A 14,795-nucleotide genomic window follows, 5' to 3' on the forward strand; every position below is an offset into this window, starting at 1 on the left:
TTTTGTGTTAAAACGGGTTACGGGATCATTTTTTTTTTTGTTTAAATAGTTGTTTTTCCACTAAACCGCTTTAGAGTGTTTTTTGTTGTTGTTGTTTTGTTTTACAACGTTTGTGTGTGTATGTATGTGTGTACATGATAAATAATCTATAGTTACGATTAATTGTAAAAATATATATTTAATATTAATTGTAAGAATATATATTGTACGTGTATATATATTTAAGTAATATGAATATCACAACATTATGTCTGCAAATTCCTCCTTCCCGGCACACGATACATATCATTTTCTTGTTTGCATTTTTTCATTTTACAAAACCGCTCTGGCCAAGAATGGTGGCTTTTAAGGTAGAAAGGGACCCACAGGGAAGGGCAACGCAGCTGAACATCAGTGCGTATAGACATCCGCAATGGGCGCGCACAAACCATATGTTGCTGTCTCGCCTTTGCGCTCTCTGCAGCCAAATCAGGGACAACTTAGAGGAAGAGGAAAAGTAATGCTCGACAAGCAGCACAACGTAGAGTAATGGAAGGAACTAGCATTAGACACTCTATTCTCCTTTTCCCGTGAATGGAGTGAGTTTAGGATGTTTGGATCACACCAAAGTACAGTCCTAAGTACGATGCCAAATCAGCTAAAATTCCTTTGAAACACTAAGCGATAGCCTAGAATAAATTGTATTAAATGGAGGAAAATACACAGAGAGAGTCATATTCAGAAGATCAGCACAAATTATGGCCGAACCGACCAGTCAATTAACAGATAATGTTCGAAGAAAGAAAAATGTAGGAACTTTGTGCAAAATAATTAAAATAAAAAAGCAAACACGTCCCACAAGGTGCGTGTTTCAGGTAAATTATTAACCCTACCGTAACCTTTGTACAGCGCAAGTGAACGATGGACAAGCTCGTACGGGGGGTGGCGCGGGAGAGAGATTATTCTTATGAGATCAAAAACCGTTTCAGAGCTTTCGGGAGCTGCACAGCGAAACATGCGTGTTACGTTTGAACAGTGTATTCGAAGAAGCAGTAAAAGCCTTTCCCTGTGTTGCGAAATTTTCGTCACCACGGCGGGAAGGAGAAGCTAGACAGTTTAAAGATTAAAAGAGAGAGAAAAAAGAAGTTCAATGTAGAAAATTTTAACCCAACGAACCAAACACAACAAATCGAACGTGAAGAAAGTTTCCGATGCGTGATGCGTTGTAGCAAATTAAACGAACGGATCGTTTGGCGGATGTTGTCGATGCTGCTGTTGTTGTTGATGATGCGATTGCTGTTTCTGTTGCGGATGGTACTGCGAATTCTGTTGCGGCTGCTGCTGCTGCTGCTGAAAGTGCTGATGGGCAGGATGATTCGTTTGCGTCAGCAGCGACGTTGAGTGTGACGGCAAACTGCTTGCAGCAGAACCGGCCACTGAATGTTGAGCATGGTGTGCGTTGAACTGTTGCGCCAGGTTGGCCACGCTAGCGCTGATCAGGTTGTTGGTGGTGGCGATGCTGCTGCTGCTAATTGGATTTGTTGCGCTGGCGTTAGCAGTGGATGTAGCAGTGGTGCTGACGGTCCCACCAGCGCTGCTGTCCAGGCTGACAAACAGCGCTAGCGAGGATGCCGATGGGAGCGCTGAAAAGGTGACATTGCCGGGCGGGAAAAACGATAACTCATGCGGTCAGGCTTCGGTGCCGCCGACCATGCCGTTGTTCTTCGGCGTGTAAATCGTCGCATTCGGATCGAGACTGGAGGGACAGTTGCCGCCGTTGGCGCCACCACTGTTTGCGTTTTGCATTTGTACTATTTGTCCTCCATTGTTGCCACTGCCAGGGCCGCCCAGCGATGGCAAACCGACGCAGACAGTACCGGACGACGGGTGGACGACGCCGCAGCCATTGTTCGCCGCACTCGAGTTCGGACCGGCCAGCACCGACGACGAGGGCAGCGTCGTCATCGTGGATGTTAGCACCCCGAGGCTACCTAATTGACTGCAGAACGATGGTCCGTTCTGCACCACCATGTGCGACAATGGGCTTGGTTGTTGCTGCTGCTGCTGCTGTTGTTGTTGCTGTTGCTGCTGTTGCTGCTGCTGTTGCTGCTGCTGACTGGTTTGATGCATACCGCCTACCCCGCCTGTGCCTCCAGCAACACCACCTCCCCCAGCTCCACCACCGCTAACCGGCCCCATCCCGTTCAGATGCCCGCTCGACAGCGATTGCGGCAGAAGCTGTGGTGCGTCGGCCAATCGCATCATCGACGACCCGTCCGTTCCACCTCCCCCACCATGGCTGGTCAGCCCGAGGGCATCGTTGGGCATGACCGCCACGAGCTGCACGATTTTTGCATTAAGATCGAGTATTTCCTTTTCCTTCGATCGCAAGGAACCTGGCAATGAAAAAATGGATGCAAAATTGGATTTAATATACTCCCCACCGTAATCGTACAAATTGTCGTGTGAGCGCTACAGGTTACGTACAGGTGAGAATTTCCACCTCTCGCCTGGTGCCCCCCAGGGCTGAGAATAAGTCCAGCTTAACTCTCGTTTCGGCCGACAGGTTCTTCTCCAGCGTTTCGTTCTTTTCCCGCATCACGGCCAAAGCGCTGATCAACACTTCTGTGTTGGGTTGCGATTCACGGCTTCGCAGCTGTAGCTCGTACTTTCTCATCTGAAAGGTAAAGGAAAGGTCAGATAGGCAGAACAAATACAAAGCATAATCGTATAATCGACTCTGTTGTGTCCAGGTATTTCCAGACCAGGTGAGAAAAGTCTCACGCTTCGAGCCACGAATCTCTGATAAACCATTCATCTGCTTTAGTGATGGGAAAAATGAAGTTTTTGTCGAAATCGTTTCCGGACAACAGGTCTAGAATCAGTTTGTGGAACCGAATCGAAATCGGCTACGGGATCGGAATCAGTATCGGAATTGAAATCGGATTCGGAATTGGCACCGGAATTGAAATCGGATTCGGAATTGGTTCCGGAATCGGCTCAGGGATCGGAATCGGTTCCGGAATTGAAATCGGCTAAGGAATCGGAATTGGCTTAGAAACGGAGTCGGTTTTGGCATTTCTATAAGAATAGGCGTTTGGGTTCAATGATGCTACGTATTGATAGTAGTGATGGGCGTTTTTGGGGCGCACCAACGGCTCCGGAGCCGGCTTCCAACTAACGGCTTCTGAGTCGGCTCCGGAGCCGACTCGGCCGTTGATCTAGAGCCGCCTTCAAAATTGTCTGAAACCAATCGAAGTCGTTTTGCCTATCACTAGTTGATAGCCCCAAAGAATCAAAATTTACTTGTAAACGATCCATTTTCATAGAGATTCCCGGACTGATATCGCTTCTGAAACTTCTTATATCAATTAAAGAACTGATTCTCATTCCGGAGCTGATTCCATTTCTGGAGTCAATCCTGATTTCGTTACCGCGGCAAATTGCAATTCCCAGGTAGATTCCAATTCCGGATCCGATTACGATCGCAGATTCCGGAGCAAACTCCAAATCAGCTCCGGAATTGACTCCGGGAACGGGTACGGAATCGCAATCGATTCCAGCATTTGTATCGGTCCCGAGCTCCCGCCACTAATCTGCTTAGATTAATTAATCTTGTTTCCATGAAACGATTTCTGTTTGAAAACTCCTGTCAATATCACCGTCTCTCCCATGCAACGGAAAATCGAGCAGCGTTCGGCGAATCTTTTTCGTGTTATTTTTGCCATCTGCGGTAGGCTAGATGGAATCTTTGCTCGTAATCTTTTGACAGTTGTAAAGAGAACTGTGAATTTTGGTATTTCAACTTCTTTTTGGGATCCCCGCGCATGGGAGAACCTTCGTTTAAAGGTTTTTAGTGATTTAGGTAAACACAAATGTCAATGTGTATACGTTCATAAAATCGTCATTTTCGAAACCACAGAAGAAACGTGTCGTGGAAACGCAAAAAGGCTGCGAATCTTTTTTTTACGATGGAAGCGGAAAGATCAAACAATAGTTCCTTGGAATGTTGCCTATTCACAACTATCGAGCAAAGCATGGGATTTGTCCTAAACTATTGCAAAATTACCTCCTGCTCATAGTTGCGAGCCTGCTTTTCGGCCATCAGCTTGCCCTCCTCCGCGTTTATCACTTCGTGCTGCAGCTTGTCGATTTCCATTTCCATCTGTTGCTTTTTCATCTTGCACGACTCGCCACACTCGGAGCGCGCCGCCTTCTCCTCGGCCTGCTTCCGGTACTTGCGCTCATTGTTCAGCTGAGCCTCGAGCGATTGACGGTGGCGCCGCTCTTCACCCAGCCGTCGTTCAACGGTTTGCAAATTTTGCCGTTCCTGCTGCCGCTGGCTGCTAAGCTCTTGGTATCTGCAACGATTCGAACGAAAGAAGGGAAAAGAAAGGTTTAGTCTAGAGCTGGATTGCTGCTCGATTTTAACCGATTGCTCCTACCTGCTCTGTAGTTCGTCGTATTCCTTCTGCTTAGCCTGTAGACACGATTTCAGGTTGCCCGTGTTGGAATCATACTTTTGACGCAGCTCATTCTCTGTCTGTCGATGAGTTGACAGTTCAGCCCGCAACTTCTTTAGGTCACCTTCGAGCCGTGGGCACGATTCGCACACCTTCTGCACTACCACGGTAGTAGCGACTGGCGGTGCTGCTCCAGCAGATGAAGCTTGCCCAGACGACGATCCTGCCGCCGCTGGGGTCGCTTTCGCTGTTCCATTTGCTGACATACCGCTGGCATCTTTTTTGCTGTCTCGGGCGCCACTACTGCTGCTGCTAGACCGGCCATCGCCAGATTCCTTCACCTGTTCGCTATTGTGTTGGTGATTGTCCTTAACGGAGGCAGACGGCACACTGCCAGCCCCGGTGTACGAAGCTGACGTGATGGTTGTTGCATTGTCGCCACCACCACCGGATGACAACGTGGCCCCGGCCGCTGTCGTTAGCGTGGTCACCGAGGACGCCAGCGCCAGGGTAGCACAAAGTTTAGCAATTGCCGACAGTTGAGCCTGCTGCTCGGCAGCTTTCTTGAGCCGATTTTTGCGCCCGGAACGACCACCACCCCCTTTCGATTCTGACCCAGCCGTCGCTACTTCCGTACACGCCACCTGCTGTACAAGCTCCGGCTGATGGTATTGCGAACTGATGTGGCCGTTCTGTTTGTTACTGTTCGATTTGCTGCTTCCCACCGCCACACTATGCGTGCTGCTTTCGGTTGGACTTTTGGAACGATTGGAGTGTTTCGCGGAGCTCGAAGAAGACGAACCGATCGAACCGGCGGCCGCACTGCTACTGTTGCTCGTTGTCTCCTTGTCGTAATCTTTACGAGCGGCCAGACTCTGCCCGGATCCATCTTTTGCATCCTTTGTCACAGCTCCACCGTTGCAGTGAATGTTACCATTATGATCGCCGCCACGACTTCCCGTGCTCGAGTTTTCTTTTGTACTGTGTGTGGCGCTACCACCACCAGCGCTACTGCTGCCGCTGGAGCTACTGCTGGTGGTGCTAGCGTTACCACCGTTCTGTTGGAATGTGGTGGTCTGGTGATAGGAGTAGTTACCTCCACTGCCACCGCTACCACCATTCATCTTACTGCCAGCATTAAACGTACTGGTTGAATTGGATGACGCATTGCTGCCGCTGCTGTTGCTGCTGCTGCTGCTGCTGCTATCCTTGTCCAAACTTTTCCGATGCTTGGAAGAGCCTTGCTGTTGGTGTGAAGCGTGATTTAGGCCGCCGTTCATCGTACTGGTCGACGAGGAGGACGGCGAGCTACCACTGCTGACGTGCCCATTCACATGCGTCGTCGAGGAGGAGCCACTGCTGGACGATTTGTAGCTCTGCGCGCTCTTACTGTGACTTGCATGATGCTGCTGCTGTTGGTGATTATGGTGGTGATGATTGTGATTATGGTGATTGTGGTGGTGATGCTGCCCTGTATCACTTCGGTTGCTCGTAGCACTGTTGCTACTACTGTTCAGACTATGGTTGTTGCCCGACGTCGCTACGGGTACGAGCTCCTTCGTTGAAGTCAACTGCTCACTGCCCGCCCCGGTAGCCCCGTCGGCCAGCGGTTCTAGCGCCCTGGATTCCTCCTTCGGCAGTGCTTCCTGCAGCAGCTGCATGTAGAAGTCGTTATCCTTTGCTACCTCGCGCTGCTTGCGTTGCCGTATGCGGAAGCCTACGTAACTCTTGAAACCGAACCCAAGCGTCACCACCGGATAGCCAATGCTGAAATATCGTTCAAGATGATCATCAATATTGCTGTGTGCCCTTTCGCGTTTGACGTTGCAACGCGGTCACTGTCGAAACCAACTGCCATGCTTACCAATGAGCGGCGAACGGTCGGCAAAGATTGAGATGCGGTATATTGCGACTGTCCTTCCATCGTATGGCAGCCTCCAGATATACAAACAATATCCACAGTATTATCGTTGGCAAACAGATTCCTTTATCTAAAATATGAAAAAAACGGATTATGATTTAGGTATATGTGTTCGTCTGTTCGTCGAGCTAAAATACGGTAAAATATAATGCGTACCTGTATGCCAGACGTACTGGACCCAAACGTATGTACTGGCGGCGAAAAATAGCCACTGAACGGGGATGAAAAATAGACATACCAAATCGGATGTCACCGCTATGCAGACGAACAGCACCGAAAATGCCTATAATACAAGTGGACGTAAAAATAAGAAACGGCACATAAGTCAAGTGCCATACAAGACGGTGGATTGTACACACTTACCAATCCTTTATATTTGTAGGAATCATATATCGAACGAAGCAGCAACCAGAACGGCCATAGGAATTCAAAACGGAATTCGAGCAAAAAGTCTGCTGTTATTACGGACGCCCATAATAGGAGGAATTTGATGTAGAGCAGGGTGTTGCTGAAAGGAACAAAAATAACAAGTAATCCATCATTATCATCATTCGAACATGTTCTTTTTGCTCGCTGTTTGGCCGAGGGGATTTGTACTTTGAGCGTATTAACAATAGAATTAAACAAAGCTGAAAAGATTTATAAAGCTCCTAAGCTATTCGTTCACTGGCCATGAATCGTTCAGGAGCTGCTTTTTTTAGGCGGAAGCAAACGCCGGGGCAATAAATGTGAAAGGCAGAATCAATTTGTTTCCATTGGGTTAGGAAGGAAGAATAAGCAGACGCATATAAGACACATCGACGGCCAACCGATCTGCATTCACCAAGACGCGTTGAGCAATTCAAACAGAAAACAACGAAGCTTCTTTTGCAGAGCGAAGTGTAACTGAAGAGAGAAAGAGAGAAATAAAAACACAGCCCATCGATAAATGATAATTATCCATTGCTAAGGAGGAAAACATGCTTCGACCACCTTCAAAACAACTTCTTCAAACGACCTGGGCACCAAACACGCGTTGCAACCAGAAATGAAAAGGCACCAGCTGATGACGGCGATTGCAACACAGAACAGAAACCGGAACAGAACTAACAAAAACTGCAGTAGAATAACAGGCAGCCATTAATGCATCTGGCAAGGGAAGATCCAGAGACGACCAAATGCCCGCTGCAACCAAGTAAAAGCCGTTCGCTTCTCGGTTGTTTGCAGCTGTTGTTTTCCGTTGCTTATTCGTGAGAGAAATTATATCACATACCAGAATAAAGGGAGCATTGAATGGAGAAAAAAGGAGACGAAACACAAATAATCTCCGCGTACATTACAGCAAAAATTAATAGCCCAGATCTGATCGATTCGGAAACCAGTAAGTGCTAAGGTAAGGTTGTCAAAGTGACATACTACCCATGAGAAAGAATACTTAGCGGGCAGGACAGAGCAACAAGTATCGCTTGACCAAATACAGGCGTGCGACAAACTCTACTTGTAGGTACGAGTCATGCTCTTGCTCGGTATTTCTTTTTGAATGATAAAACGTTAGCTATTTACATAACCCTATAGCCCTATATCGCACAAATGGTCATATTTTCATCACGCTAGTACTTCTACGGTAAACTTTCTTAACCTTTTTGTTCCAAATTGATTTCACAATTGATTGATATCATCATTTTTCCTTGGCTATCTTTCATTATTCCATCATTTTTATGAAATTGATATCAATGTTTCCTTGGCAGCTATGTTTTAAAGTCTTGTGTGATTCTCATGAACCATCGTTTGGACAAATCATCTTACAATACTATTAAAAATTAATCAATAATAGAAAAAATCAAATCAAGGGTCAAGTGAGAGAAAAAATAGAGATCCCGAATTTGAAGATTCCAGCTTGAAATAAAATACAATATAATATAATGTAATTGAAAAAACTGATATAAAATGGGTAAGCTAAGAGGTTTTTTGAGGATATCATTAATTGACAAACCGCAAAAAATATCGTCTATTTTTCAGACGGGCGACTTAGCTACACGCTCATCCACGTTTAAAACTTGTATTAACCAAGTCATCTATGCACAGGACGAACAATCCCAGCAAAGGGTAGACCGACTGTGAGAAATTACCAAACTTATGTTTATTAAATATGTTTGATAATGTAAGCCGGTCTTAAGCCGGGTTCATGGTACAGTCGTCAACTCGTACGACTTAACAACATGCCCGTCATGGGTTCAAGCCCCAAATAGAACGTGCCGCCATACGTAGGACTGACTATCCTGCTATGTCGGGGTAATCCAAAAGTCATTGAAAGCCAACTCTATAAGTGGTACAGAGGCAGGCCTTGACCGACAACGGTTGTTGAGCCAAAAAGAAGAAGAAGAAGATATCGTAAGAAAGTATATATTAATATATTAAAATATATGAGTTTCAACATTCAACATATTTTTTTTACGTTGAAATATGCACTCCAAAGAATTTATCATTAAAGCAAAAAAAAGCGGGATACAAAATTCTTTATGCAAAAAAAATCACCAAGTAGTGCTTGATTGGATGGCCTAGATGGGAATCGAGCCACGTCTTAGCCTTTGCCAAATTCGACACGTCTACCAAAAGACCAAGCAACTGCACCCATATTCCTAATACCTCCGTCGTAACCCTTGAGACGATCATCATTAAGAGAATTGCACAACTAATTTATTTGTTGGCAATATATTTGCGCACGAGAAATTATTTTCATTAGACATATTTGCGCAGTAGACCCCTCAATTTTTTATGTGCAGAGCTTTCAATGAAGTCTATCAATTTTTCGAGTTCGATACGTAACTAAAGTATTTTAAAGACCGCATTTGTGCCAGGATATAGGCGATAAGTGAAGTTTGTAGCCTAAGTTAGGTTTACACCTAATGAAATTCATCAGGACTATAACTGTTATAAAAGGCTAATGCCAATCGGCTCAAAATCTCTATAAAAAACCATAACTGTCCATTGAATAATGACCTAATAATAATAAAAACTTTTTAACCGTAACTTAATTATATCTTACAGTGGAGATGGATAAACAAAACTTAGCATAGAGCATATTTTCAGGATCAGGCAAAACAAACCCCCAACGCGTGGATAGGATTTTGTGAAATCGTCTCGAACAATCTCCCGTTATGCAAAGGCTTCACTACTAGGACAAACATATCGATTAATGTGCCGCATCGATTTTATACAGCCTCCGGCACCATCTGTCAAGATGGTGGCGCGGGCATGTGGCGTCTCTTCCGAGCGCGTGTACTGAGCTAGTCCGCACCAAAATCATCTCAAGTCGAGAGAACGAACCAGCCAAAACAAATAATCATCATAACGTATGCTACACAGTTTCCCCAACATAAAGGAATGGCGAATGGGCAAGCTACACACGGAAGGATAACACACGGGGAGGGGGTTACGTTAAAAGTGTCATTAACCGCGATAGCATAGCGGAAAACCGTTGCCTTGCCGGCTGCTTGCTCGATACGGCCGGATTGTGCGCGCGTGTGTGTTTTCGTTAACTGGCAATAAAATGCCAACGCATATGTACCTCCCCCCCCATGCTCCTCCCCCCCCCCCCCCCCCCCCCCCCCCCCCCCTTCATGCTGCTTCCCTCAGCAAGGGGCAGAGCAGCATGAAAGCTGTGTCTCATTTGTTTACAACGCGCGCGCAGCGTTGCCCCAACATCCACCTCACCGGGAGCCATCCTCAAAAAAGCTTTTTTTGGAGGCGTCGCAAAAAAAATCAGAACCGGCCTTTTGTTGGAGTGGATGGGGTTTCCATCGAGTTCAGGATGATTTCTATATCATTGTTACGGTATTATTGTTCCCAATGCACACAAAACATTCCGACGGGGTTTATGGTCCAGGCTCAGGAAGAAGAATCTATCTCGCATAGCTAAAAGTACATCTCATGTCCTCCAAATTACTGTTTTAAATAAAGTCGACAAACTGAATCAGTTCCCTAGTGAGTCAAACGAATGCCATTGCTTCCCTGGGTAAAACTATAACAATACCCTTACATACCTCCCAATCTGTTCCGCAATTTTGTTCTTCTTGATGGGCCGTCGTATTTTGCCACAGTCGGCATTGCGCCTCTTCATTATAGCGCACCGCTTGATGGTGATGTCGGTCCGGCCAGCTCCGTGGTAGCGAATCCGTTTCCCAACGAAATGTTCCACGCCCGGCAGCAGCTGCCCGGCTTTGCTGTTCAGTCCGGCGGATATCCTGCCGACCAATCGAGGGACTTTCCCGGTTCGCTCGCACACGCTCTCGCGAAACCAGCAGGCAGTAGTAATGTGTAGTAGGGCTGTGGTGTTCTGTGTGGCTCCTGTCACTCTCACGCCTACTGCGATTCAGCGCGTGGAAAGCCCCGCTGCGCGAGTACACACACCGTTTTTCGCAGGACGCCTATGATGATGATGTTGCCACTAGCAGCAGCACAGCCAACGACACAACAACACAATCGCTGGCATGAAAAGGGGAAAAACCAACTAGTACTAACACACACACACGCACACAAACCTTGCGACTGTGTCCACTTTCGATAAATATAGAATTTTTGATCTCTCTCTCTCTCTTTTGGTTGTTGTTGTTTTCTTCTTCACTTTTCTCTTCACTCCGAGCAACGATGCACCTTTTCTTCAGCCGCACACACGGCCAGCGGTAAACACGCGTCACACTTCAAACCGTGCACGATGCTGGGGTAGGGCGGGCGGATCGGGACGGCAAGGTTCCTTTTTAGATGATATACCACCAGACTATCACGGCCAGCACATTGCACCAAAAACACAAAAAAGCACCTAAAGGGATGTGATAACAAAAGCCATGTGTTGAGATTTTCCCGAATCACTTCACATATGCATGTACAAGCGCGCACACAAACCCACACAAACACACACGAGTGCCACGCAAGATATGCGTGGAAATTTAGGCGAAGAAAAATCGCTACAACCTCCCAGGATTATTTGCCCTGCTCACTCTCAACTGCACTCTCGGTGCTCACAAACAATTGCGGAGATGTAATTTCGACCTCGTGTGGCAGTTTCCTCTGCACCTGTGTGGCAAAATATGCATTGACAAACGTGTTGATCTTATTTTTGCTCTTGTTTTTGGCAAACGCTTTTCATCCGAGCTCAGAAACCACGCACAACGTCACAAGCACGTCACCGGGACGGCAGTGGCGGCCTACTACACAACGAAATTTGCTAATCTGTTTTCCAACACCCTAACTCAATCTCACCTCGGGTTGTGTGTGCGTGTGTGGTTTTGTTTGTATGTGTAAAAATGGAAACGAAGAGAAGATTCAGAATAGAGATTTTCCCGAACAACGAAACCAACCAACCAACACACATTTTGCTATTTTATCGTTTCTTTAAACATTCACGATATGCTTTTCCCGTCGTGTTCCTTCCTGGTGGACATATTTTGAAATGTTTGGAGTTAATCAAATTCCGAAAATCTGACATGTAAAAAGAAGCCGATGTATTCTCGTTCCTCCACGAACGCTGCTACCATCAGACCCCCGCCACGGGAAACCCGTGGCCAAAAGGAAGGGTACAGATCGCTGTCCTATGTGAATGGGGGATCTTCTCGGCGTTCGCAGGATGTTGCCTATCGTTTCTGTGGATGGTTGTCTCCGTTCCGGTTTACGCTGGATGATGGAACCAGCTTCCGCTTCGAAAAATACCACGCACAAGCTTTTCTGCGCGCTCTCGAGTACATCAGCACGGCCGTTCGTTGTCGCCGTTGATGCGTTGGGTTCTTGCACTTTCTCGCTCTCTCTCTAGCTCTTTACGGCTGGTTCGTACGAATTTTCCTCTTCTCTCCGGGCAACATACTTTATGCTCTCGTTATTGCCCTCGGTCGGACAAGCTATGAAAGGCAGGACGGGAAGGAAAATCTTTTTTTTCTCCTTCATAATGCTTAAAATAAAAGAATAAACTAACTAGCTGGCTTCATGGAAAATCACAAAACTCGCCGCTGGCGATTTACTTTCCCTCCGCAGTGGGGCGGAAGAGCAGAAATTCAACAAGGAAATAGTGCGCAGATTGCCACGCGGGACGCAGACTCCCGTTTTTCACCGTTCCAGCTGTTTTGAATGAAAGGCCTCCGGGAGGGGATGATCCGGGGGGGAGTAGATCACAAAATGAGCACCGCACAAGGGAGCGATTCAAGATTTTCCCATTTTTCGCTGTTGCACTACAAACACACACACACGCACACGGACACATACACACGCTACCCAAATAGGTGCGGAATCAAGAACCGGAATTTTACGCCAGAACACAGCTGAAACGTACAATCCCCAGCACAAATGATCACTCCGTCACCCCGAGCACAATACATAAAATCGATTTCCCAAAGCCGCCTGCTCTCTGCGCTATCGGTGATGATGATGAAGATAGGTTTTCTGATGTGTGGAACTCTCCCCCCCCATTCTTCCCTGCACTTTACGGGTCGGCTGGTTCGACGGCAAAACAATTGAGGCGCACATAATCAACAACCAGTCGCACGATTCGATCGTTCACGTGCTGCACACGTTAAAGTTTCACCTTTGAAAGCCAGCCAAACTGTGGCAGCGCGCAGTTTTACAGGATATTTCCGAATTTTACTTCTGCTGTGTGAGCGAGTCGCGTTTCGTTTCACTTGCTGTCTTGCATTTGGTGCTTGTGCTTTTGTTTGTGTCTGTTGCTGCTGTCACATGCGGCTGGGTTTATGGGCGTAGTTGGCCGATTCAAACCATCTTCGGAAGCGATCGGGCGGGCCAAACATTTGTAGGGTTCCGCGGTACAGGGTTGTTCGCAATAAAGGAAAATGTTTGATTTGGAAATTCGTTCGTTGAAAAATTATCAATAAATAAAAAAATAAACAATATGCCGAAGCAGATGGAAAATCAATTGACAAAGTATTTTAGTAAAATTTGGTTGGTTTGGATAACTAAGGAACTAAGAGAACACAATTCGAAAAGGATAGCCTGAAAATGAGCAGTGGGTTCGGTATTGACATTTTTATCTCAATTATTCAATTGTTGTGTTAGTTTTAGCAGCATTTTAAACATAAATTTAAACGTAGCAGTTATAATTATCAATTATTGAACTGGTCAACATGACGTTTTCTGTTTGCATATAAAGTATTATTTTGAGAGGCATCTGCATCGAAATATGGGATGTGAAGTACGTTTTTTTGTTTAAAGAATAGATTTTTATGCACACCGGTCACTCCGATTTCTGAAATGGTGTATCTTTCGGCTGTTCGTATCTAATATGCCAAGAAATCTGAGTAGTAAAATGGGTTCATTTATTCCATTCTTGTCGCACTGTGAAGAGTAGTTGGTAGAAACTTAAAACAGAAGCCAAAAAACGCACACACACATTTAGATCTTGTTGAATGCGGCAATGTCCACAGACTGTACGTAATCCTCGAACTCCTGAATCGTCTCCGTCAGCAGATCGACCGAAACCTTGTCGTCCTCGATAACGCAGCAGATCTGCAGCTTCTGGATGCCATAGCCGACCGGTACGAGCTTGGCCGCTCCCCACAACAGTCCGTCCATCTCGATGCTGCGTACGTTCTTCTCCATTTCCTTCATGTCGGTTTCGTCATCCCACGGTTTGACGTCCAAAATGATGGAGCTCTTGGCGATGAGGGCAGGTTTCTTCGACTTCTTTGCATTGTATGCCGCCAGGCGCTCTTCCTTCAGTTTGGCCGCCTCGGCGCTCTCTTCCTCATCCTCCGATCCGAACAGATCCACATCATCATCATCGTCTCCGCCGGCCGGTGCGGCGGAGACAGTCGGCTTGCCGCCGGCTACCTGTGGCAGGGCCTGACCGCCCCATTCCGAGCGCTCCTTAGCGTTGAACGATGCGATGTGGTTGTACCAGCGCAGCGCGTGCACATGGGTAGCGGCGGGAGCTTTGCCCAGGGCATCGAACACGGACAGATCAGCCTTTGATGGAGCGTATCTGGAGGGAAGGGAAAACAGGTTGCGTGTCACCATTCCAGCAAGCAATCCGTGTGCTAACCTCAAAAATTTGAAACCATATTTTAACTAGCTTACCCTTCGACATAGCTGTGATCAGCCAGGAATTTGTCCAATTCCTTCAGTCCGTTGGCGGTCTTAACATCTCCGAATGCCATTTTGAGCAAATTTCCTTAAAAATCTCGGAACGGAGCGATTGGACACGACGTGTGCGCGATGAAGATTTGACGGAAAGAGATTTTTTTTAAACGTATTTTTGACAAATACGACAGTGCACAGAAGTGGACTCGTTAACTATGCTATAAACGCGATACCCGAACAGTGTGGTCAGATTATTTTGGCGGTTTTCGGTAGGCGCCTCAAAATTTTATCGGTAGTTTTCGGTAGGTTAACCCAAGGTGGATTTAAAAATATCAGGTGGTGGATTCTAGTGCATTTTGACAATTCGTCACTTG

The 14,795-nt window shown here is 46.5% G+C and overlaps 2 protein-coding genes across 6 annotated transcripts; both read right to left on the minus strand.

Moving 5' to 3' along the window:
• Positions 1–1,102: 1,102 nt before the first annotated feature.
• Positions 1,103–13,040, minus strand: LOC120957694 (macoilin-2). Of its 5 annotated transcripts, none has more exons than XM_040380014.2 (9): positions 12,914–13,040; positions 10,386–11,161; positions 6,727–6,871; positions 6,520–6,646; positions 6,307–6,433; positions 4,425–6,209; positions 4,049–4,340; positions 2,467–2,656; positions 1,103–2,375 (listed from the first exon to the last, which is right to left on the minus strand). In XM_040380014.2, exons 2-9 carry the CDS (start codon positions 10,460–10,462, stop codon positions 1,669–1,671), a joined length of 3,450 nt encoding a protein of 1,149 aa, XP_040235948.1. In that variant the 5' UTR covers positions 10,463–11,161; positions 12,914–13,040; the 3' UTR covers positions 1,103–1,668. The 5 variants fall into 5 exon arrangements, with proteins under 5 accessions (XP_040235948.1, XP_040235949.1, XP_040235951.1 ...); XM_040380015.2 differs by having other exon boundaries at positions 10,386–11,415; XM_040380017.2 differs by lacking the exon at positions 12,914–13,040 and adding an exon at positions 12,816–12,904.
• A 595-nt stretch (positions 13,041–13,635) lies between these two features.
• Positions 13,636–14,592, minus strand: LOC120958103 (probable elongation factor 1-beta). Its single transcript, XM_040380673.2, has 2 exons — positions 14,419–14,592; positions 13,636–14,323 (listed from the first exon to the last, which is right to left on the minus strand). The coding sequence occupies exons 1-2, from the start codon at positions 14,496–14,498 to the stop codon at positions 13,735–13,737; spliced, it is 669 nt and encodes a 222-aa protein (XP_040236607.2). The 5' UTR covers positions 14,499–14,592; the 3' UTR covers positions 13,636–13,734.
• Positions 14,593–14,795: the final 203 nt, after the last annotated feature.

Source organism: Anopheles coluzzii, chromosome 3, assembly GCF_943734685.1.
Source record: "Anopheles coluzzii chromosome 3, AcolN3, whole genome shotgun sequence".
Classification (NCBI taxonomy): domain Eukaryota; kingdom Metazoa; phylum Arthropoda; class Insecta; order Diptera; family Culicidae; genus Anopheles; species Anopheles coluzzii.